Raw genomic sequence first — 25131 nt, 5'->3', positions numbered from 1 at the left:
TAAAAACAAACAAGTCTATTTTTAAACATTTACCAGTATATCTAACCCAGTTTTTCCTACCGGCTTGTCTATATGGGGACACTCGAGAAGAGTAATCCAAATTAACTAAAAGAACGAATGAGAAATGGATTAATTAAAATGCATTAAACCTCTGTGTGTGGACATCAACATTTAGAATAAAAGTGGCCTTCATTTAGTTTATTTTAACTCACTAGAACTATGAAATATTTAAACATAATACATTTAGGTTTCTTTTTATTTTCCCTTATGATTTTTTTTATCATATTAGATACACGGGGGACATATTTTCAATCTTTGCATCTAAGAAGATTAGAAATATAGTTTTGTTTTATTAAAAAAAAGAGAGAGAGAACCCCAAGAGTGTCACTAATTTCTAGGGTCATTGAATTAAATCAAGATAACTTATATTATGATTTAAATCTTTGAGTGAAAAGACTCTATTTTTAAATCATCTATTTTAGTTAACTTTTCCATATGTATTTCAGTTATTTTCTAAGGAAATGATATGGCTTGGTTTGGTTTGGTTGAGGACCATTAGAACATATTAGTTTATAACTAAATAGAGTCTTTACATCAGATCTGGTACATATTTTTGCTGTTGAGGAGGGTGCTCCGTAACTACATGCAGATAAGTGATTATATGACTTAATATTTCAGATTCTTATTAATTGTAAATGTTTAATATGTTAGTAAAAAGTGAATGATATATCAGTTATTTAATAGATAATTAACTTTTTGCTCATCATTTGTATCAGTCTCTCTTAGGATGGTGATTGGAATTTAATTAAATACATACAGCAACATTCATTTTTATTATACAAAATAAGTCTTTATTAAAGTATCTGACCTGTTGTGCTATATTTATAAATTTAGATATTTTTCCTCTCGTTCTTTCTAAAAGAAGCCTTTAGCTCACTTTTTGATAAAGGCTTATGGATTCAGTATATTTATTTTGTATTTAAATGTTTAAAGAGATGATGATAAGTTTAGTCCTTAGCATATATTTTGGATTACATTCAGATTTCATTTTAAATGGGTTTATTTTTAAAAAGAAAAAGTGTTATTCATTTACTTGAATTTTAAAAGTCTAATTTAAATTTTTTAAAAACCTGGTTTTGATTTTTTTTCACAAAAATTGGACCTGTATTCACTCCTGTTCTATGTTACAGGAAAAAACCATCAAATGTCATTAGGCTCACAATAAAACCATGAGAGGTGGCATTACTATGACTGTTGGTTATCAGCACTTCTTAGGCCTGATTGTTGAGCAGGGTACATGTTAGGACACAGGCAAGTATTATACATTTTACAAATGAGGTAACTAAGGGCTTGTCCACACAGTGCTGCTCAGTGAACTATGGGGATTTGAATTGCAGAGCACACCCAAGATGTTGTGCTCTAACTGCCCCTTTTGGACGCTGATGGTGTGAATGAAAAGGTACCTTCTTTACATTAATATAGTCTTATTTGAAAGAAGACTATGTTAATGCCAACTAGGTATCTTTTAGTTCATGCCAGCCATATCCACATGACACAGTTAAGAGTACAACATTTTAGCATGTTCTGCAATTCATACCCCCTTGTAGTCTGCATTACAGCACAAAGTAGACATCCTGAAAGACTACATGAGGTCACTTTGCCATCTATAACATGGCGAGTTTCATTCCCTTAGGTTCGGCACCCGACCTTTCATATTAAATATGTCTGATTTACGTGCATGGTTGTGTTACCTGTAATCACGACCCTCCACTCCCGGTAAGAGCCAGAAAGAGAAACCAGGATTCCTGATTCAGAATGTTCTTCTCCGGTAATGGTTTTCAACCAGTGGTCTGTGGATACCCATTATGTCTCTATTTCCAAAGTGGTCTGCACTTCCATTCAGCATTTTTAGGGATCCACAAATTAAAAAACAAACGTTAGAGGTCTGCAAATGGAAAAGCACTGCTCTACCCTCTCACAATAAGCTGTGTAAGCCATGAACAAAGCACGTCTTGCAGCCTCCTGAAATAGATGATTCACATACAGTGAACAGTTAATTTTGGAAAGGCTTACATCTACTTTAAATTGGATCAAGCTCTGTGGCCCTAGACTTGCAAGGAGTTTCATGTAGCAGATTCACATGGATTTCAGTGGAGCTCTGTCACCTCAGTGATCCATGTGTAGAGAACTCTTTGCAGGAGTCGGGCCTAATTCTAAACTCAGTTAACACAGCCATGGTTTTAGGGCTAGAGGAGGTTTATTGTGTCCTAAATTGCTTCGTAGACTACCTTTGTAGCATGAACAGCTGCGTTCTGAAGTGTTTTATCTCAAACAGACATGCTGTTTAGAAGATAGGCTGTGACGTATCCTTGCATATAATGTCTGTTTGTATTCCCCTGGGATCATGCTGCCACTCTAATTAATTGGCCACACAGCCTTTTATTAATTCCCTAAAAATTTATAATGGTTTTAAATTAACAACAAGATAAGCACTGCACTTTTTTGGAAAACATATGAAATGTTAATTATGTAGCAGGGACATGAATGATATAAACTGTGCTGAATGTTAGAAGATGCTTAGCAACAAAGGTTTCCAAATATAGCAATTTATTATAAACTTATCCTTCTATGGTTGTCTGTAGCATTTCAGCAGGGTGAATATAAATATAGCTTGATTTCTTCAAGAAGTGGATTCAGTCACATTGTTTACAGTTAAAGGAAGCATTTGCTTTGTCATTTTTAGAATTTATTTTGAACATCCTTGTTCGTTACACATAATTTCAGTGTGCTGATATAAAACACTTGAATCCTGATAAGATAACCTCATCAGGAAAAAAAGAACAAATGCTTTTATTTAAATAGTGGACTTCTTGCAATAACATCTAATTGATTACAGTACCTTCCACTGTAAATCTCAGCCTTTTTTAGCTAGAGGGACTAATCTTGTTTTGCTTCTGAAAGGTTTATAAATTCAGTTTCTTTAATGTAACTGCACATCACAAACAAGTGTCACTTTTGTTTTGTGAAGTTAAGGGTTGTATAGGCTCACTTAAAGTGAGCTCGACTGTGCTATTTCCTGAAAGGTTGCATAAATAATCTAACTTCAGAACTGATACTGCTTGTTCTAGTTCAGTGAACAATTGGCTTATGATGCACAGTCTGTAGTAATTTATTTATGGTAGCAAAGTGAGCATGCAAGTTGCCTTATTTGAGGGGGTCTGTCTTTGGCATTTTTTGCCAGATCCATGAACATTTCAGCTGTTAACTCACTGCATCATCATCCCCTGGCCTAGACACTGACTTAAAGTCCCATCTGCCCTTTCTTCATCCCCTCCAGAAGAACCTGACTCTTGTCTGTTGTGTTCATTCCCTCTCTGCATTAATGTGAATGTACAATATAATTTCAGTGTTTATAACGAAATAGGAAAATCCTATGCTCCTGAGACTGAGTCATGTCCCTGTTCACAGGACAATTGTAGCCCTCAGGTTGGCTATTTGAAGGAGCTACTGGCCCAATCAACTGATGAAATTTAGAGATAAAGTGTAGTACATGGAGCCCCCCACATCTCTCCCATTTGCCACCTAACATATTGGGGGTGAACCTGAGGTGGTGCCCTCTGAAAGTTGGAAGGGCACTGTTTAAAGGTTGCCCATCTGCTCCTTAAACACTCTGCAGGCCTTCCCTACAACTCTCAGGTGTTAGCTCCTTATGGAGAGGCAGTGGCAAACCTCTTAAAACTGCATGGAGGGGCCACTGATTCAGCTCCATGGGGAGAGCCAGCAGCCAAGTCCCCAGCTTCCCCGCATCTCGCAGCTGTTTGCTACTGATGCTGCCTCTCCACGCAGCCACAGTTCCCTCCTTGCTTGCTCCAGCAGCTGCCATGCCAGGAAGGGGGCCTGATGGGACCATATGACTGTGTTGGGCCTTTGGCTTCTGCCCACTGGGGAGGGGAAGCCACAACCCCTGCAGGTGAACCCCATCTTGTGAACTTCTGAAGATTTGTCGTATGCGGCTCACAGGGCCAGTCAGTTTGGCCACCCCTGGCTTATACAGGTAGTCCCTGGGTTACGTACAAGATAGGGACTCTAGGTTTGTTCTTAAGTTGAATTTGTACGTAACTCGGAACTGGCTCCAGATTCAGTCGCTGCTGCTGAAACTGACCAGGGGCTGACTACAGGAAGCCCAAGGCAGAGTTGCTCTGCCCCCAGCTTCCTGGAATCAGCCACTGATCTGTTTCAACAGCGGCTGAATCTGGAGCCTGGGACAGAACAGCTGGGGCACTGCCAGGTAGGTCCCCCCAGGACCAACCCGGCAGCACCTCAGCTGCTCTACCCCAGGCATCCACAACAAAAGCCTGGTCTGCTGGGGAGGGGGGGCGCACTAGCTGGGCCCCCCCTCTCCCTCCCACCAGCAGACCAGGGACACCTGGAGCAAAGCCTTGGAGGTGGCGGGGTCCCGCGCCTCTGCGGCTTTGCCCCGGGTGTCCCTGGTCTTCTCGGGGTGTCCCTGGTCTGCTGGGAGGGGTCTCCAGCAGACCAGGGACACCCCGAGAAAAGCCTTGGAGGCGCGGGACCCCGCCGCCTCTGCGGCTTTGCTCGGGATGTCCCTGGTCTGCTGGGGACCTCCCCAGCAGACCAGGGACACCCGGAGCAGCTTTTCTTGCCCCGGAGGATGTGGTGGCGGGACCACTGCGCGTCTGGGTGGTCCCGCCGCCCGTGAGTTCCGGGGCGAGAAAAGCCCCGTTCGTAAGTGTGAATCCGACATAAGTCGGATCTGCGTAACTCAGGGACTGCCTGTATATGCAGAGCCCTGTGCAGATACAAATTTGGTATCTGCATCTGCAAAAATGATCAACGGATTTCCACGGATATAAAGCAGATGTCTGCAGATTTACAGGGCTCTCCACCTATATGCACTGCAGGAACCACCCCAAGATTTATTATACATTAATACTGCTGCTCTGTTCTCTATGAGGCTTCCCAGTTACCATTCCCTTTGAATCAGTCGTCCTCCACACATAGGCCCAATTTCTTAATTTCCTGCTGTTGCTAAGGCTAGTTCAGGTCCACTGGTGTTAACTGCGCTTCGTACCCTGACGTAGACAAATCACTAGCTGCCAACTCTTTTTCCAGCACCTGGTTAGTTAGACCTGCTCTAAGCAGCTTGATTCTAAGGATCTACTCATTTTCTTCTGCTTTAGTTCTGCAACCTTGCAGCTAGATGATGCGCCAACCATTTCACAGGTGCTATAGGACTGGCTGGGAGTTCCTCTTGAAGCACATCAGTGCCACCTGGTGCTCTGCTTGGGCATGTTCTGGTAAAAATGCCAATGTGTAGTTTCACCTTTAATTTTTTTCCTCAGTGAATCCAGATCAAACGTGCTCAAATGTAAAATAAAAATATACTCCCCTCTCCCCCCTCCCATGTTAGCCGGGCAAATGCAGCATGAGATCTGAAAGCTGAGCTATTTTTTTTCATTATTTTTCATCACATGTAATGAAAATTCTACAGGCCAAATAATGATGTGAATGAGAGATGGCCTGAGCCATGAAGTTCAGATACAAATCTGAAATTTCCCTGAGGGTGTTTGGGCCTGGTGTTCTGTTTTGGGCTTATCACTGATATAAATATTAAAATTATTCTAAATATTTTGCCTGGCTTCCACGATTAAATAAATATAGTATGTATATGTGTGAGAACTTAATTTTGTTAGTTTGAGTAAATTGCTAGGACGATGGAGAGTTATTTTTTAAATAGGGTGCAAAGTTGGATTTTAGAGATTAATTAAAACTAACAGTGAGGCAACTGGTGCTTACAAAAAAGGAGTGAGCATATTATTCTGCCTGATGATTGTATTATAACATAGCAAAAGATCATTATTGTACGACTGCAAATAAGTTATTACTGAGTCATGTAGCCGCATGCCACATACAGAGATGGTCATGTGGGGGGAGGGAAATATTACAAATCTTTTTATGTTTACAGCAGTTATAAACCTTTTTCTGGACTTAGAGTCATGTCCTCAAAAACAAAACTAAATCTCCTCAGAACAGTGGAAAACAAGTTTATTATGTACAAGTGGCAGAACACAGAATTCTGAAGCTTAAGTAATGAAATCCAGATAGATTTGTACAACTATAAATTTATTTTTAGACTGTAATAACGGAGTCCCAAAAAATATCTCTCTCCTATCTCTTTTACTCTCCTTCCCCTTCCTCCGCACTCCACTTCCAACATTTCTGCAGGAGTAAATGTTATACTTAAAAGATTATTACGTTTGCTTACGTAATAGTTTATACAGACATTAATTTACTGGGTAATGGCATCACGTGAATCCAGTTATCATCTCCATGGCTCATGAGCCTTTTAAATCACTGTAATGTCATGTAATTTCTACATGAAGTCACAGGCCACAATTTTTTTTTAAAGTGAAGCAAAGAACTTAATTTGTCCTCCTAACAGGTTATGTATAAATGTATCATTGCTTTGCACGCATACACAAAAGCAAAATGGCTTTTTTTTGGCTCAGGCTGCAACATATGTTTTTGGGTTGTATTTAAGGATGCTAATTCAGAGTGATTGCTTCCATGCAGAAATGGTTACATCTGGATTTTAGAGCCTGGCTAGAAGGGAGCGTGTTTAAGACTGGATGGAATGTGTTGACCTTATATTTGTCTGTGGAATCACTTGTGTTCTGTTTTTCTGTTTCTCTTTTTTAAAAAGAAGTTAACATTTTGTGGAACTGAGGAACCATCAGAATTATTTTCATAATTACTAATTATTTGAAACGGTTTTTATTTTTCCAAGATTTCTTGTTTAAAAAACCCACTATTTGATATAGGTCAGAGTTTCATAAGTAAATTGTAAGCTTTTGGTTCACGGACCTTCTTTTTGGCCTGTGCATGTTCAGAGCCTAGTACAACAGGCTCTTAGGCTCTTCTGTGATTAAAAATAATTAAAAACTACACCAGAAATGGCTCCAATGAGTTTAATGGGACCACTCATGGAGTAAAGTGGCAGCCAACATGGCTAATACAGGTTGAACCTCTCTGGTCCGGCATGCTTTTAGTGAGCCAGATGTCTGCTCATTGTGGATGTGGCCAAGTTTCCTGTGGCCCCATACAAGTTTGCATACAGCTGCCAGTCCTGGCTCTAGGTGCTCTGTGCTGTTATTTAGTCCTAACTTACACCTCAATATCTTCTAAAAGCTTAGTAAGCAGTGGAAGTGCTGGTAATACTGCTCAGTATGAGCATGTTTTTTTCTCCCCCTTTTCTACTTTTTTCCTTGTGCCAATACAGTAAAATTGTGTAACAACACTAACACTTTGTTATGAAGAGGGCTGGTAAGCCTTGGCTAGGAGTAGGCTTATATAGGGTATATCAGTACAGTCATACATTATTTAAGCAATATTACCAACATTCCATTTATTTGTCTCAGCAAAATACAAATAAAAAGAGACCCACTCATTACAATATTGACCTCCCTGTGGTTTGGCAAATTCTCTGGTTCGGCACTCATCAGGTCCTGAGGGTGCCGGACTAGAGAGATTCAATCTCTAATATCAGAACCCCGTAGTAGCAGATTTTAGAATAAAAGATATTCAACCGTAGACAAAATATGCACTCTTTAAGGCAGTGAATAAAATTTTGACTGGTGTACTTGTAGTTCAGAGTGGAGAGGGTATAAAAGCTCTTATATGAATGTATATTTTTGTAATTTTGTAATTTCAGTTTCTGGTTCTAGTTTTATGCTGTCCTGTATGATTCCTGTTTTGTGGATGTTATAGTGCTTAAGTTAACTGATTATCAGAAAAGTTTTAAACTTTTGTATTTGAAACTAATTTTCAAGTAGTTGCACATGGGAATTGTAAAGTTTTGTGGTGAGTGCGGTTATGCATTGAATGCTGAGTAATTTATTTAAACCCTATGCATGTCTCTGCCTTGGTCAATTTCTCATTCTTGCCTATTTATGTGAGCACATACATACATTGACTACATAATGACTACGTGTTCACAACTTCTGTTTTTCTAAGGAAAGCTGGGTATGTCTACACTACAGCACTAATTTGAACTAAATTAGTTAATTCGAACTAAGCTAATTCGAATTAGTGCATCTAGACTTAAAAATTAGTTCGAATTAGCGTTTTCCTAATTCGAACTAGCATGTCCACACTGAGTGGACCCTGAACTGAGGTTAAGAATGGCTGGAAGCAGTGCTGGCAGGGCATCAGATTAGGACTTAGAGTGTGGAGCTGGTGCCTCAGGCTAGCCGAGGGCTGTGCTTAAAGGGACCCAACCCCACCCCGGACAGACAGTTCTCAGGGGTTCCCCGCTTGCAAAGCAGTCCTGGCTTGGAGTGCCCTGAGTGCCCACACTGGGCACATCACAGCACTCGGCCATCAGCCCGGCTGCACTTGCCGCAGGTTGCCATCTGGAGGGGGGGGGTCAATCAAGGCGCTTCAGGAGAGCTTCCACCCCGAGAAGCCCACAGAGCCACCCCAGTCCTCCCCATCAGGGGCTCGTACCCCATTCCTCCCTCACCTCCTTCCACTTACCCCTCCCTAGCCCCCCTTCCTGATGTACAAAATAAAGGACATGTGTGTTCAAAAATAGAAACTCTCTTTATTGAACAAAACTCAGGGAAACTGGGAAAAAGAGGTGGGAGAGGGGAAGAGAGAGGGTGGGAGAGGGGAGGGCAACTAAAATGATCAGGGGTTTGGAACAGGTCCCATATGAAGACAGGCTAAAGAGACTGGGACTTCTCAGCTTAGAAAAGAGGAGACTGAGGGGGGATAGGATAGAGGTCTATAAAGGCATGAGTGGTGTGGAGAGGGTGCATAAAGAAAAGTTCTTCATTAGTTCCCATAATAGAAGGACTAGAGGACACCAAATGAAATGAATGGGTAGCAGGCTTCAAACTAATAACAGAAAGTTCTTCTTCACAAAGCAAATAATCAACCTGTGGAACTCCTTGCTGCAGGAGGCTGTGAAGGCTAGAACTATAACAGAGTTTAAAGAGAAGTGAGATAAAGTCATGGAGGTTGGGTCAATGGAGTGCTGTTAGCCAGTGTGTCCCTGGCCTCTGTTTGTGGAAGGCTAGAGAGGGATGGCACTAGACAAATGGCTTGGTCATTGTTTCGGTCCATCCCCTCCAGGGTCCCTAGTGTTGGCCACTGTCGGCAGACAGGCTACTGGGCTAGATGGACCTTTGGTCTGACCCAGTACGGACATTCTAAGCTCAGGGCTCAGGGTCGGGGGTCTCAGTGGACCACCTTGATTTTCATGCAAACCTGCTCCCGGGTGGCCAGGCTGGCAGCTCTCCTGCCCTAGACGGCCACTTTCTTGTGCTTAGTGCGTAAGTCATGGATGAGGTACACAATCTCCGCACTAGACCAGGCGGACGCCCGCCTCTTGCGGACCCGGGTAGGCTCCTGGGAGCCGCCAGCCTGATCCTGGGAAGAGGGGGAGGGCTGGGTGGCAGCGGGTGGCTGCCTCGAGCCGTGCCAGGTGCAGGGTCTGCTGGCTGGGTGCTGGCAGGCATGCACCTGGCACAGGCACCGTAGCCAGCCCGTGCCCCTTTAAGGGCTCCGGGGCCGGGAGGGGGGCAGACAAGTTTCCCTGGTGGTGCCCAGAGTGGCTACCAGGGAAAGCTGGGGAGGGCTAGCCTCCCACTAGTTCGAATTAAGTGGCTACACAGCCCTTAATTCGAACTAGCTAATTCAAACTAGGCGTTAGTCCTCGTAAAATGAGGTTTACCTAATTCGAATTAAGCGCTCCGCTAGTTCGAATTAAGTTCGAACTAGCGGAGCGCTAGTGTAGCACCTATCAAAGTTAATTCGAACTAACGTCTGTTAGTTCGAATTAACTTTGTAGTGTAGACATACCCTCTGGCAGTAATTCTGTTCTGTATATGGACAAATAAATATATAGTTCATATTTTCATCCAAGTATCACAGACTCCTCTACAAATGTTTGTCAGCTTTACAGTGCCCTTTAAGGCAGCAAACATGATCACTTTCTGTATAGAGTTTGTAACTTGACCATGTTCATACTTGGGCAGAGCTAGGAAAAGAACCTAGGAGGTGTGTTTCTTGTAAACTGTATTCTGCACATGGATGGAAAAATGTGTCTTGGTGAGGGAATCATGCAGTGGCTTGTGCTGCAGTGACTGCTCTTCACGGTGTGCTTGGGGCCTCCAGACCCCAGTTATTCTGCACTGGTGTGGGGGGATTATGGTAGGTTTTCCTCAATGTGACCCCTGCCTCTCACTGCGTGCAATACAGAAGAGAATTATTCCCAGCTTTTGTAGAAAAGCAAAAGTTGTGACCAGGTCGTCATGATGTATCCTAAATATCATGTCCCTGCTCCCAGATAGCATGAGGGAGGTGTGTTGGGCATTGTGGAATAAATGCTGTAATCCCCACACACTACAGTGCTTGTGGAGAGTGCTGGTTTTGGACATAGTGCAATACTGCCATTATATTAACATAGATTGCATAGATGAGCTGATAGTCAATATAACCCCAGCAGGATCCAGTATTAAACAGTGTTAAACAAGGTACAGGCTTGGCATACTGAGGCCTTAGCTTGGTTAGTGCAGAGGCAAATACACCATTAAAAACCCTTTTAACCCAAGATAAAAGAAGGAAAAAGGGTGAAACTATTTGAAATGTGAAGTATTAAGGCTTTCATTTGATAACATCCTTTGTTCCCTGTCCCTTTACCTGGAGAGAGATTTTAGAAGGAAAAAGCCCCTTGGTTATGAAAGATTATAGTAACTGACCTTTTCAGGAAAAGTAAGTCATTTGAGATTGAATGGAGCTGGTGTTGTGATGTTGTCTGATCCTGTTTCTCCCAAATGATGACTGGGATTCAGGTTCTTTTTTTGTTTGGTTCTTTGTCTTTGAACTCTTATCTGTTGTATAATTTCATATATAACTTACACAAATGGAGGGAGATATATATATATTTTACATATTTTGGGGTGAAATCCAGGCCATATTGAAGTCAGTGGGACCTTTGCCCTTGGTTTTGATGAGGCCAGAGATCAGTATCTGAGATGAAAATGAATTCTTCAGTAATTGGCACTGATTTTCTCTAAAATATCCAGAATTTAAAACTCAGCTACTTCTGAAATGTAGTGTGAAAAAGGGAGCTCTGAAGGTTCCATGAATGTTGGCTCTGTATGAGTTCCAGATAAAAAGTACTCTTGAAAAGTTAAAAAATATATATATTTTTAACTGCCAACATTAAAATCTCAGGATGAATTTGCAAAATTGGACCAGGTTCTCTTTGGCTTAATTCTTCAGAAGTAAAAAAGTCTGCAGATGGAATTTAGTTAAAAATGTGGGTAATGCTCAAGCCAGAGAAGGGTTTGGCTCATGTTTGTATGCCTAGTAACTCTTGAGTAAAAATCTACAACTGTGTATTTGTGTGTAAAATAAGCAGATGTGATTGTGAAGCAGGTGAGAAGATTGCGTTTTCATTTAATCTTTTCTTAACATAACTGCATTCTGATTTGTGGAATCGTCATGATTAGACTAAGTTTTGCCACTCACCCTGTGTTTGCCATTACATTGTCATAATAGCAGGCGACCTTTTTCTTTCTTGTGAACTTGTGGCCAACCGTAATCAAGGTGTCTTATACTTGAGTGCCTTGGAAATAAAGGTGCTATGTTATCCTATTTTTATTTGAGTTTGGTTTTTAGTTTTACTATAAAGAGTGTGTGAGTAAATTGTTTCCTGTGGACTAGAACTTTTAGATGCAATTCCTCATCCTCTCCAGTTTCCCTCTTTGTACCTTCCACCAGCTTCTGCTCAGTTCTGTAGACATGTTCCAGCAATGTCAGACTATTCATGGAGGACTATAAATTATGTACACAATCCTTTCAGTAGATTAGTGCTTAGGTTAGCTGAGTGAACTTGCTATATTATGGTTACAGAGGATTTAAGGGCATTATCTTTCCTGTGCAAACAGCACATAAAAGTTCTTCAGGGATTTTTCCATATCATTTTGGAAGTTAATGCAGATTATAGAATATGGCTTCAGAAGTAAAATACAGTTTTTGCTTTTGTAATAAACACCCTTTCTATATTAGGCACACATTTATGATTAGAGATTAAGTTAAAAGCTATAACACTTTTATGCGCACATTTCTCCTCCAAGGAATGTCATTTTGTCCAGATGGAGGCATTAAAAATTCCTTGGGTGATAAATACTTTAATGTGCATCTTTTAAAAAGTATATCTAAACTTGTTGATGCTGTGATGGTGTGAGTTGTCCCAGCACTGTGGTCTATGGGAACACTAGCTAATGGTCCGCAGGGAGCTGGCTGGTCAACTGGTGCTGTCTTTCCTCTCTGTTTCCAGCTGCTAAATTTCAGTAAAAACAGCCAGAAATGCATAAAATACTTCCTTGTGTTGTTTTTCATATCAGCAGTTGCCGTAGTTGCCACGTATAAGTTACATGATTACAAATCGGAGGGAGGATGGTTGCTAAATTTAAAAATTGGATGGAAGATTGTCTCTCAAATACATTCTTTCCTATTCACAATCACACAGACAATCTCCCTCCCCTATGTAAAAGTGAATCATTCTGTGCTAGGTAAAACAGACAACTGGTAACTTTTGTAATATCCTTTCACTTTTGAAAATCCATTGTTGAGACAGTACAGTATGTTCAGGAGTAAATGTGTATGAGAGAATGGGAGAGAGACACATACAATGTATGGTGGTTAGGTATAACTTATATCTTGACATAAGTTTGGCCATCTCTCATGAATTATGCTGGTCATCTCTAATGAGTGCTGGTAAATCTTCTATATCACGTATGTAACAGAAAAAATCTATCTCCATCTATAACGTCAGGTGCTCTAGTTAACGCATGGCTACAGAAATTGAAAGGAATGAACAATGTTAATGAATTAATATCTAAAGCAGTTTTTCTATACGTAAGCCTATCTGAATATGCTTAAATAACATATCTTTTAGCCTGTGAAGAACAGATGCTAGTGCTCCATGTGTGTGCCTTTTCAAACCTGAAAATTTGCCTCTCCAAATGGTATAAATCTCCAATTTCTATTCCTCCAGGGTAACAAGGTATTGGACTTGAAATTTGTCACTGATGTAAGGCAGATGGTTGGTATCTTAGAACATAAGAACGGACGTACTGGGTCAGACCAAAGGTCCATCTAGCCCAGTAGCCTGTCTGCTGACAGTGGCCAGCACCAGGTGCCCCAGAGAGGGTGGACCGAAGACAATGATCAAGATCAATCTTATGCTATGGGCTGTTATAAGTTTGTAGGAAAGCTTCAAAATGGTAGGGAAAGAAAAAAGATTTCTTTTGCAAGTTGTCTTAAAATTAAAATTGCAGTTGTTGGAAGCCAGACTTGGATTGGAATGTTAGAACACATCTGGGAGAAATGGGATAATGAAAGACTGGAAGTTAGACAGCCAAAGGAACACAATAAATGTACGTTGTCACATCCATTTCCACATATATTGTGTATGCTCAGTCTGTCAAACCGATAGTACATATGTGTTGGGTGTCCATGCATTTAGTGCATAATTTATGTTTTCTGTGTGTGTGTGTGTGTGTGTGTGTGTGTGTGTGTGTGTGTGTGTGTACGTACACAGCAAAGTTATTTCGAAATAACTTTCCTAGCATTTACACAGCCAAACCGCTATTTCAAAATTAAATCGTAATAGCGGAGGGCTTATTTCAAAATTGGTAAACCTCATTCCACGAGAAATAGCACCAATTTCGAAATTGGCGCTATTTCGAAATAAGCGCTGTATAGACGCTTATTTAGAAATAGAGGGCCTCCAGCCCTTCCCAGGGTGCCCTGCTGGCCACTCTGGTCACAACCAGGAAAACTCCTCTCCCTCCCCCCATCCCCGGAGCCCTTAAATGGGTAGAATCTGGCCAAAGTGCCTGTGCCAGCTCCAAGCCTGCCAGCCCAGAGCCAGCAGTCACTGCCCCTGACCCAGTGGCCCCAAAACATGAGCCAGCAAGCCACTGGCAGCCAGCCCTCCACCGCATCTGCTAGCTCCCAGGAGCCTGCTAGGGCCTGGAGAAGGCGGGCACCTTCCTGGTCCAGGGCGGAGATGATGGACCCTATTCAGGTTTGGGGGGATGCCCCCAGTGTCCATGAGCCACACTAGACAGGGGAACGTGGCCGTCTATGGCAGGATAGCTGCCAGCCTGGCCACCAAAGGCCACATGCGAACCCAGGAGCAGGTTCGCATGAAAATCAAGTTGGTCCGGCAAGACCCCCACCCCTGAACCCTGAGCTTCTCCTCCCCTTTCTTCCCCTTGCTTCCTCCTTCCAGCTCTGTCCTCCCAGGTTTCCCCCTCCCATCTCCCCACCCTCTCTCCTCTCCCACCTTCTTTCCCCAGTCTCACCAGAGTTTCATTCCCTCCCCCCAATTTTGTTAAATAAAGAGAGTTTGTGTTCATGAAAATACGTGTATTTTATTTGACATCAGGAAGGGGGGTTAAGAAGGGGTAAGTGGAAGGACATGAGGGAGGAATGAGACACAAGCCCCAAGTGGGGCATACCAGGGAGGCTCTTAGAGCTCCTCAGGGTGGAAGCTCTCCTGCAGGGACTCCTGAATACTGACATCCCCCCCGATGGACCTCCCTGATGGCAGCCTGCAGAAAGTGCCCTGGGGTAGCTCTGGCTCCATGTTGCAGAGTGCTGTGGTGTCCCGAGTGAGGGCAACCAGAGCATGCAGAGACAAAATGCTTTGCTGTCCCTCATTGAGTTAGGCAAAGTAACTCCTGACTTGATGCCCTGCCGGAACTGGTTCCAACCAGCCTTAAATGCGATTCAACGTCCACTTAGTGTGGATGCGCTATTTCGAAGTAGCAAAATGCTATTTCAAAATGCATTTTGTGTGTAGACGCGTTATTTCGAAATAAGCTATTTCCAAATAACTATTTTGAAATTAGATATTTGGAAATAACGCTTTAGTGTAGACATACCCTAATAGACTGACAAAATTTAGCTACATCTATAGGTTTTGTTAGTCTCTAAAGGTGCTACCAGACTATTTGTCGTTTTTTAAGTTTAAAATGTAGCTAGTTGGGAGTAATTATTCTTGCACTTGTCTCTGTGCAATCCTGTTGTATATGCTGACACCTGACCATAGTTAGGAACCAGAATATCCTAAAAGGTAAACAGTGCTACCTGCATCATAGTTCATAAGAGACAGAAAACAGCTGTACTATGACAAATTGTACAATCCACTTGTTTCCTCTGTCCTCTTTCCTTCCTCTGACCTTAGACAGGATGAATTTGTGAGGGATAACATACAATGTCGGGGAGTGGAACAAACTGTTTTTTCCCATTGTTTTTGACAATGAATCTCATACACTCATATATGTTTTTGTTTCTTTTAGTTTTCTATTTATGCTTAGCTTGTGAAGCAGTGTTCCTCTCCATGGAATGTACTCCCTTTCTGTACACCAAGTTAAGTCCCCATTGTGCATGGAGTACAGTGCAAGGGTCTGATCCTGCAACCCTTACTCACAATATGCCGTCTTGAGTTAGCTTTCCAAGTAGTCAGTTTTCATAGAATCATAGAATACTAGGACAGGAAGGGACCTTGAGAGGTCATCGAGTCCAGTCCCCTGCCCTCATGGCAGGACCAAATACTGTCTAGACCATCCCTGATAGACATTTATCTAACCTACTCTTAAATATCTCCACAGATGGAGATTCCAATCTCCCTGCGCAATTTATTCCAGTGTTTGACTACCCTGACAGTTAGGAACTTTTTCCTAATGTCCAACCTAAACCTCCCTTGCTGAAGTTTAAGCCCATTGCTTCTTGTTCTATCCCCAGAGGCTAAGATGAACAAGTTTTCTCCCTCCTCCTTATAACACCCTTTTAGATATCTGTAAACTGCTATCATGTCCCTCCTCAATCTTCTCTTTTCTAAACAAACCTAATTCCTTCAGCCTTCCCTCATAGATCATGTTCTCTAGACCTTTAATCATTTTTGTGGCTCTTCTCTGGACCTGCTCCAATTTTTCCACATCTTTCTTGAAATGCGGTGCCCAGAACTGAACACAATATTCCAATTGAGGCCTAACCAGTGCAGAGTAGAGAGGAAGAATGACTTCTCGTGTCTTGCTCACAACACACCTCTTAATGCATCCCAGAATCATGTTTGTTTTCTTTGCAACGGCATCACACTGCTGACTTATATTCAACTTGTGGTCCACTATAACCCCTAGATCCCTTTCTGCCGTACTCCTTCCCTGACAGTCGCTTCCCATTCTGTATGTGTGAAACTGATTCTTCCTTCCTAAGTGGGGCACTTTGCATTTGTCTTTATTAAACTTCATCCAATTTACCTCAGACCATTTCTCCAATTTGTCCAGGTCATTTTGAATTATGACCCTATCCTGCAGATTAGTTGCAACCCCTCCCAGCTTGGTATCATCTGCAAACTTAATAAGCGTACTTTCTATAACAATATCTAAATTGTTGATGAAGATATTGAACAGAGCCGGTCCCAAAACAGACCCCTGCGGAACCCCGCTTATTATACCTTTCCAGCAGGATTGTGAACCATTAATAACTACTCTCTGAGTACGGTTATCCAGCCAGTTATGCACCCACCTTATCGTAGCCCCATCTAAGTTGTATTTACCTAGTTTATTGATAAGAGTATCATGCGAGTTCTTATCAAACACCTTTACTAAAGTCTAGGTATACCACATCCACCACTTCTCCCTTATCCACAAGACTTGTTATCCTATTAAAGAAAGCTATCAGATTGGTTTGATGTGATTTGTTCTTTACAAATCCATGCTGGCTGTTCCCTATCACCTTGCCACTTTCCAAGTGTTTACAGACCATTTCCTTAATTACTTGCTCTATTATCTTCCTTGGCACAGAAGTTAAACTAACTGGTCTGTAGTTTCCTGGGTTGTTCTGATTTCCCTTTTTATAGATGGGCATTATATTTCCCCTTTTCCAGTCCTCTGGAATCTCTCCTGTCTCCTATGATTTTCCAAAGATGTTAGATAGAGGCTCAGATACCTCCTCTATCAGCTCTTTGAGTATTCTAGGACGCATTTCATCAGGCCCTGGTGACTTGCAGGCACCTAACTTTTCTAGGTGATTTTTAACTTGTTCTTTTTTTATTTTACCTTCTAAAACTACTCCCTTCTCACTAGCATTCACTATGTTAGGCATTCCTTCAGACTTCTCGGTGAAGACCGAAACAAAGAAGTCATTGAGCATCTCTGCCATTTCCAAGTTTTCTGTTACTGTTTCTCCCTCCTCACTGACCAGTGGGCCTACCCTCTCCTTGGTCTTCCTCTTGCTTCTAATGTATTTATTAAAAAGTCTTCTTGTTTCCCTTTATTCCCGTAGCTAGTTTGAGCTCGTTCTGTGCCTTTGCCTTTCTAATCTTGCCCCTGCATTCCTGTGCTGTTTGCCTATATTCATCCTTTATAATTTGTCCTACTTTCCATTTTTTATATGACTCCTTTTTTATTTTTAGATCATGCAAGATCTCGTGGTTAAGCCAAGGTGGTCTTTTGCCATATTTTCTATCTTTCCGACACATTGAATAGCTTGCTTTTGGGCCCTTAACAATGTCCCTTTGAAAAACTGCTAATCTCTTCAGTTGTTTTTCCCCTCAGTCTCGATTCCCAAGGGACCTTACCTATCAGCTCTTTGAGCTTACCAAAATCCGCCTTCCTGAAATCCATTGTCTCTGTTTTGCTGTTCTCCCTTCTACCCTTCCATGGAATTGTGAACTCTGTGATTTCATGATCACTTTCACCCAAGCTGCCTTCCACTTTCAAATTCTCAAGTAGTTCCTCCCTATTTGTTAGGATCAAATCTAGAACAGCTTCCCCTTGGTAGCTTTTTCAACCTTCTGAAATAAAAAGTTGTCTCCAATGCAGTCCAAGAACTTATTGGATAGTCTGTCCCGCTGTGTTATTTTCCCAACATATATCTGGATAGTTGAAGTCTCCCATCACCACCAAATCTTGGGCTTTGGATGATTTTGTTAGTTGTTTAAAAAAAGCCTCATCCACTTCTTCCACTTGGGTAGGTGGCCTGTAGTAGACTCCTAGCATGACTCCTAGTTTTGTTGTGTTGTTGTTTTTGTTTACTTTATTTCAGCAGGACTACTCATGTGAGTAAGGGCTATGGATCTGTGAGAGGACTGCAGGAGTGGCACTGCAGAATTCGTCAGAATTAATATAATCTGACTGCTCATTAATCCACTGGACATGGGTGGTGTCTGAATAGGGTTAAGCAAAACTGATACATAAATGTGCTCTCAGAGCCAGTTTACAATAGAAGATAAACTGTATCTGACTCCCAACAGATCCTATGAAGAGGCTCATCTATATATGCACAAATATAGAATGTTGTATCCGTATTTGTATCTGCAAGAATGAGCTGCAGATATCTCCATCTGCAGATCTGGATACTTGCAGATACCCACGGATTTGCAGGGATCTACTCATATGCAGAAACCAAATGGGTCTTTCAGATAAGCAAGTATTGAATGTTGTTCACTGTTTTCTAGGATATAGTATAAAAATTGCATGGAATAAGAGTTCAAAAGTTTAGACCTGCGTAGCAAGAAATCTGCGGGTACTCGTTGGGGGAGAGTTTCAAAATTTTTTTTTTAGCTGCATATATTATATATGACCTTAGATTTCCTTACATTAAATACATCTTTTCCATGGTTAAGGTAGAGATGTGGGTTTTTTTCCCCCCTCCTGGAAGGCCATTGACAGTATCCTTACCTGGTTAATAAGTGTTTTTTTTCCTCCCTTCAGGCAGGGGTCAGTGGGGAGGGCAGGAGGAATGATTATGATAACAAGGGGAAACAGAAAGAATCATGCTCTCATTTTCAATCTGTTTTTTATTATTGTTTAAATGTAAAACATTGTTTCAATTAAATACTGACCTGCGTATTGGCATGTATACACACATTCTTTAATGAGTTCAGGCTTTGTTTGGAGAGCTGTGACCTTTTTATCCCTGTTCTGGATCAGAGCTGATGCATTTCAAACACACTACCGATCGCTGAAGCTTTACTTTGATATAGTTAACAGCCTGGGCAGGGTTTGACTTGACATGGTCAGTGGTAATACATAAGAATGGTGTTCCCTTTGGGCATTTTTATGTTACTATGACTGAAAATTAAATTATCCCTTTAAAAATGAAAAAGGGAGTCATGATATGGTTACAAATTTCATCACATGGGTTTTTGTGATAAAAAAGTGCACCTGATAGAAAGGATATTTATAAATGAAGAACAGAGTTGGGTCAATTATTTGCTTTCTCTTGTGACATAACTTCTCTAAAACAGTGAGATATTCATTTAAGTCATTGGTACCTTGTGAAAATTCTTCATAAATGCTTATGATCAAATGCAAAGCATAGGTTTAGAAACCAATACAAAATCCCTTCAGTCATATAAGTGCAATAACATAATGTGATTAACTCATTTGGTGGGGTTTTTTTTTGCTTGGGCATGTGGCTGTGAAATCACAAATGTGTGTGATTAAAATGACATCCTGTTGCGTAATCGTTCTTTTGAAAAAATGAACTGTTTAAAAATAGAGAGAAAAAGGAAAAAGAAACACAAACAAAAAATCTCTCCTGAAATCCTTTAAATGATGTTGAACCAGCTTTGCAATTTCCCATTTGACCTCATGCAATGTTTTTATTTATATATCCTGTTAGTTCTAAATGTTCCACACTTGGGTAAAATCTGAACTACAAACATTTTTATTGTATTAAAGAGATTGTGTATTGAATGCAGGTGTTCATGGTCTGTAATACTTGGCAGTTTATGGAGATACACCAGCTGTACTGATACACAGGGGGGACATTCTATCTATTCACACATTGCACATATTGTAGAAAAGCTAGAATTCCCGTGATTGTCAGAAATCTTGTACGTACAAGTTGTAGCGCTTCCATAGAAAATATAAAGTAATCTCTGATAGGAAAGCCATTTTTATTTCATAAACAGCATATCCCTTATCATTATTGTGCTTTATTGCAACATTCATTGACATTTTGTTTAGTTAAGTATTGAAATAATTAAGTTAAATATTTGTTTCTGTTTGCATGGCTCATTTATGTCAAATTGATACCACATATTTTTGTAAGCTACTTTGGTTAAACTGTTAAAAATAAAACTTGAAAGTCATACAGTTAAATTGATAGTGTCATGATCAAGGCTGGAAACAGAGGAAGGAAGAACAAAATGGGAGTAAATCTTGAAAGACACAAACTGAAGGGGAAGGATAGCTAAGGTGCTTTTGGGCAGCATAATGTTAAGTATCACTTCACAGGACAAGAAGTTGGTAGTCCCTCTCCATATGAAATGGTGAGATCCCATATAGAATAGTGTTAGTTTTGGATCATACTATTACTTTGCACGTGTACAAATTCATCACTGATTTTAATCTGTTAGGTGGATCATTGTCTTCCCTTGCCTGGTCCAGGTACCAATGGGGAGTGGGATGAGAACATTGATCCATGCCTCTTTGGGAGCTTCTCTACTTAAAAAAATATTGATAAATCAAAAGGGGGAGGGGCGTGAATAATGTTTCTGAAGGACTGTATTATAGGGAAAGTATAAAGGAAATTTCTGTGAATGGTTTGGCTAAACAGAGGAGTGAAGGAGAGCTATAAGTGTTTGAAAGGTATCAACTAGGGATATTAGGAAGCAAGTAATTAGCTAATCGTGTAGTTGATTATTTGATAAGGGAGGAAGCTTTTGGGAGCTACCACCCACTGTGGCTGTGCAGTTTAAATGTAGTAAGAGCTGGGCCAGCGTGCAGCCTGGCTCTACTACATTTAAACTGCAAAGCCACAGCGAGGGTAGCTCCTGGACCTGGCACGAGCCAGGATTGAGCCAGGCTTGCTCAGTCCTGGCTCGTGCCGGGACCAGCAGCCCCTATCCATGGGGGGGAGGGGTCCACGCTGGAATCCTCTGTGGACTGGGGCTGCTGCCGGGGCAGCCACTGTTTGCAGCCAGCCCGTGGGATGCGGAGCAGCCACTGCCCATAGCCAGTGGCAGCAGCACAGGGGTGGGGGGAGGCAGCACTGTGGAGACGGTGTTAGGGGGGAACCGGCTTTTAAGTAACCTCCCCCCCTCGCCCCTCCTTTGCTGCTGGGGAATGCGAGTAGTCGACTACTCACTTGCATCCCTAATATGAACACCGTGGAGAGCGAGGGAGGCATTATTTATGGTAATTCAACACAATATCCAGAATACTGGGGGAAATGGACTGAACAGGAAGAAAAACCTAATGCTGAAGTTTATTAAACAGTGAAATTGCAGTGAACCCAGCAGAAATCTCATCACTTTAAATCATATTAGTAAACTGGGCAAAGGAACACTCCGGCCCAGTTCTGCATTGGCAGGGGGCAGATAAGACATGAATTGATGGGTCCCATAATACCTGTTCTAAATTTTTTTTTCTCATAAGAGGCTATAAAATATCATCTAAACTACTGGTAGTTTTTCTTGTCGTCCTCCCATCCACCCTGGGATGAATTTCCTGGGAATTACGGCTATTACATTCTATCATTGGGATCTATGTGCACGCGTGGTCATCAGATCTCCTTCCCAGTTAGCCAGAGCCTGATTAGCCAGAGCCTGATGTTGGGACTTTGTTTGAAGATCATTTCCTTGCCAATGCTGCAGCGTTTTGTTCATGTCTATGTTGTCCATTCCGTATTTATGGGAAACAGACGTCTACATGTGTTCAATTTTCTTTGCAGGTTTGTGTGCTTTGCGCAGAGCACTGGGAGAACAAACTAACCTGTTAGACAACGAGATGGCTGGGTCAGTGATGGTTACTCTCAATGACTTCCTGCAGGGGATGAATGATATCAGGCCCAGTGCCATGAGGGAGGTAGCTATTGATGTGCCAAAAGTAAGTCACATTCCACAGAACATTAGAGACGTTGTTAAAGTTAAACCTTGTAAACTCATAATGAGGCTAAGAGAGGTCTCCAATAAATGTTCGTGCATCATTTTTCTTACATGTTAAATTTGTTTTGGTGTTGGCATTGGTTATTCAGCGTGAAAAGTAGGCACTGCAGTCTTATGTTAACTTATACTCTGTTCTCAAGATCTGAATAGGATAATTGATTAAAAGTCTAACCATGTACTGTGACGTAGTGGGGGTACCTGGCTGGTTTCTATGCTGCTGGCTCTGGGGTAACCCCCACTGGCTGCCGTGGGTACCACGACCCAGCAAAACAGGATGAGTCACTATGCAAACCAGTATGGCCAGACACCCCCCCATGGAGAGGAACAAAGGAAGGTGGAATGCTGCCCTGGCTGGGGGGGCAGGGCTGGAAGAGAGTTAGTTGGCTGGCTGTCTGGGAGCATGGAGGAGACAGCCTAGGGAAAGGGGCTGGAGTTTAGGGGCCCGGTCTCCCCCATCTCAAGGGGGCCTGAGGCATCCTAGCCCAGCTCTGTGACCAGATTACATCTGTGCTGTACTGTATCCTGGAGAGGCAATAAACTTCCTCTATTCTACCGGCTGGTGCAGTCTGTTTGTGCCATTTCGGGGTGCAGGAGACGGGGGACCCCCAACGCGCCGTCACACCATGTAAGCTTAAAACAGGCACTGAACAGGTCTTCGCTTCTAAGCCTCTAATATTGCAGCAACCAATTCAATTAGAAACAAAACATTGGCTTTTGCCACCAAAATCTGTTGAAACAAGGCTATGAAAAGGCTTGAGTGAGTGTATGGAGCCCAGCTGATAAATTGCATAGTGAAACAAGATTTGAATCACTGAAATCCTTGGGACTGTCATACTTCTGCAACTTTGTTGGCTTCAATGAGATTGCAAAGGTTTAATTAAGAGCAACATTACACCTCCTGTGTGAGTCATTACTGGTCAGCAGTGTTTCTTAAGTGATCACTTTGCCTTCACAGTTGTGTGTGAATACGCTACTCACTCACCTGAAAAATTAGTTACAACTCGGGAAAAAAAATGTACAGGTATCATTTCAACTTAACATGGATGCTGATTCTGTTAACATTTTTTTAAAAGTTCAGTCTATCTTTTGTCATTTATTTGCTAGCTATTGTGATGAGTGGGAGCCACTTAAGGAACCTGAGAGCATATAATTACTGTGCATGTGAATAAGCAAATACATAGAAGGATGTATATCTTCACATTTATCTTAATATTGGCAAAATAAATATTTGTGCTTTTATATTAAGAAAATTCCAGAAAACCAAAAAAGGCATATAAATCCACTCTAAGACCAAAAATAACCTGTAAGAAAGTTATTAAACATCATTGTGCAAAGATGAATCAACACAGCCACACAGTGATAAGTAGTTATTCCCAAACTACGAAACAAGAAATCAAAACGTTGAATGGTATACTCCATTTTATAGTCTATATATTATGCACGATGGAACAAATCTGGTTTTGTTATGCTATTGAAATCAGTGGAATTATTCTGGATTTACACTCGCAACGTTCAGGATCAGTACTTCTGAAATCAAGAATGGAATCTGCCCCTCTCTATTTCAGTTTGCTCTATCTGGATAGATCCTATTATCTGAATGTCTCAAAGTCTATTTATCCTTGTAATAATCCCTTGTGGGGTAAGGAGGTACTATTATCCTCATTTTACAGATGGCTGACACACAGTAAATGTATGTGCCTAAAGCCACAGAGGAAGTATGTGGCATAACAGGGAATTGAAACTAGGTCTCCTGTGTCCGAGGCTAGGGACCTGACCATTACTGCTAGCGTCTAAATTATTGTTCTTCTCAGTGCAATCCTCCTTATGTCGCAGTCCCTTTTTCCATAACCATAGTCATCAGACTGCTATTTAAAACCATTTCTTTATTTAAGTGGTACACCAAAAGTGTTGTACATTAGCAGGCCTTGGGCTTAGCCAGACACAGACCTCATTCTGTCAAGACTTAAGACATGCCTGACTTAATTAATTTCATTGGGACTCCTTGTGCCTAGAGAAATCTTTTCAGGAATGGTGGTGTAAGGAATACAAGGAAAGCATCAGTCCTTTTATAACATTCTGTCTTCCCATATTCTTACAAAATCATACTGTTTTGCATTTAAAAAACCCCAACCTTCAAAACTTCTGAAGTTCTTCAAGTTATATAGGGGCTGGTTTTGACTTTCTGTGTATGCATGCCACAGCAATGCATAGAACATACACAAGGAAAATGAATGTGCAGAAATATCTGTGTTAATCAGAGCTGTTCAATTTATGTTGGTGTAATTGCGCTTCTATTAGGGTGTGTCTACACTGCAGGGCTTAACTCGAAATAAGCTACACAAATTGAGCTACGTCAAGTGTGTATCTTATTTCGAAATAAGGAGCATCTACACAGCACTTATTTTGAAATAGAGCACTCTTCCTCTGACTTGCCTTACTCCTTATACAATGAGGGTTACAGGAGTTGGAGTAAGAAGTCTTCCAGCTTGACAGTATTTTGACACTATTTCGAAAAAACTGCCTGCTGTGTAGATGCAGACTAAATTATTCAGAATAGCGCTACTTATTTCAAAATAGCGCAGCAGTGTAGATGTACCCTTAGTGACTACATGTGTTTTATGGTCACATTTTTATTAGTGCGAGGGGACAAGTGTGAATCAGCAATAGATAGGTCACTGATCATTTATTGTAATGTTGTGTAACAGGGCAACTGACCCATTAGATAGAACACCCCTCCTTTTCCAGTCCAGGTGTGCTCTAGTCGAATATAATGTCCCTGGGAATTCAGAATCCTGAGCGAGTGTTTAGAACCTAGACTTTAGAAAGAAGAGAGTCCTGAGAGTAGAGAGAGGTGAGAGGAACACTGAATTTAAGCAGTGGATCCAGATCAGGCTAGACTCAAGGAAGCAAAGGGGTCACCTACAAACTTCCCCAGGCTAGAGAGGGCTGAAGACTGAGAGCAGCACAGAGAGATAGATGCCAGGACAGAGAGGAAGCCTGTCGTAGCATCCCCACTGCACTTCTGAGTGGGAGCTGCTAGAGGTAACCTCTCCTACCCCAGCCATGACCCACTTCCAGAGACGGAACTCTCTTCCTTAGCCCCACCCTGGAGCCTACACTTGATTGGA

General features: G+C 41.6%; 1 protein-coding gene across 5 annotated transcripts in view; it reads left to right on the top strand.

Moving 5' to 3' along the window:
- Positions 1-25131, top strand: part of AFG2A (AAA ATPase AFG2A) — a 291912-nt gene that overhangs the window by 22767 nt on the left and 244014 nt on the right. For all 5 annotated transcript variants that reach the window (XM_075929851.2, XM_075929850.2, XM_075929853.2 and 2 more), the window contains exon 10: positions 21790-21944. In XM_075929851.2, the coding sequence (XP_075785966.2) occupies positions 21790-21944 (155 nt within the window). The remainder of the gene's footprint in view (positions 1-21789; positions 21945-25131) is intronic.

This window comes from Pelodiscus sinensis, chromosome 4 (assembly GCF_052426305.1).
Source record: "Pelodiscus sinensis isolate ZL-2025 chromosome 4, ASM5242630v1, whole genome shotgun sequence".
Taxonomy (NCBI): domain Eukaryota; kingdom Metazoa; phylum Chordata; order Testudines; family Trionychidae; genus Pelodiscus; species Pelodiscus sinensis.
The sequence above is the reverse complement of the archived record's forward strand: the minus strand, read 5'-3'. Positions and strand labels throughout refer to the sequence as shown.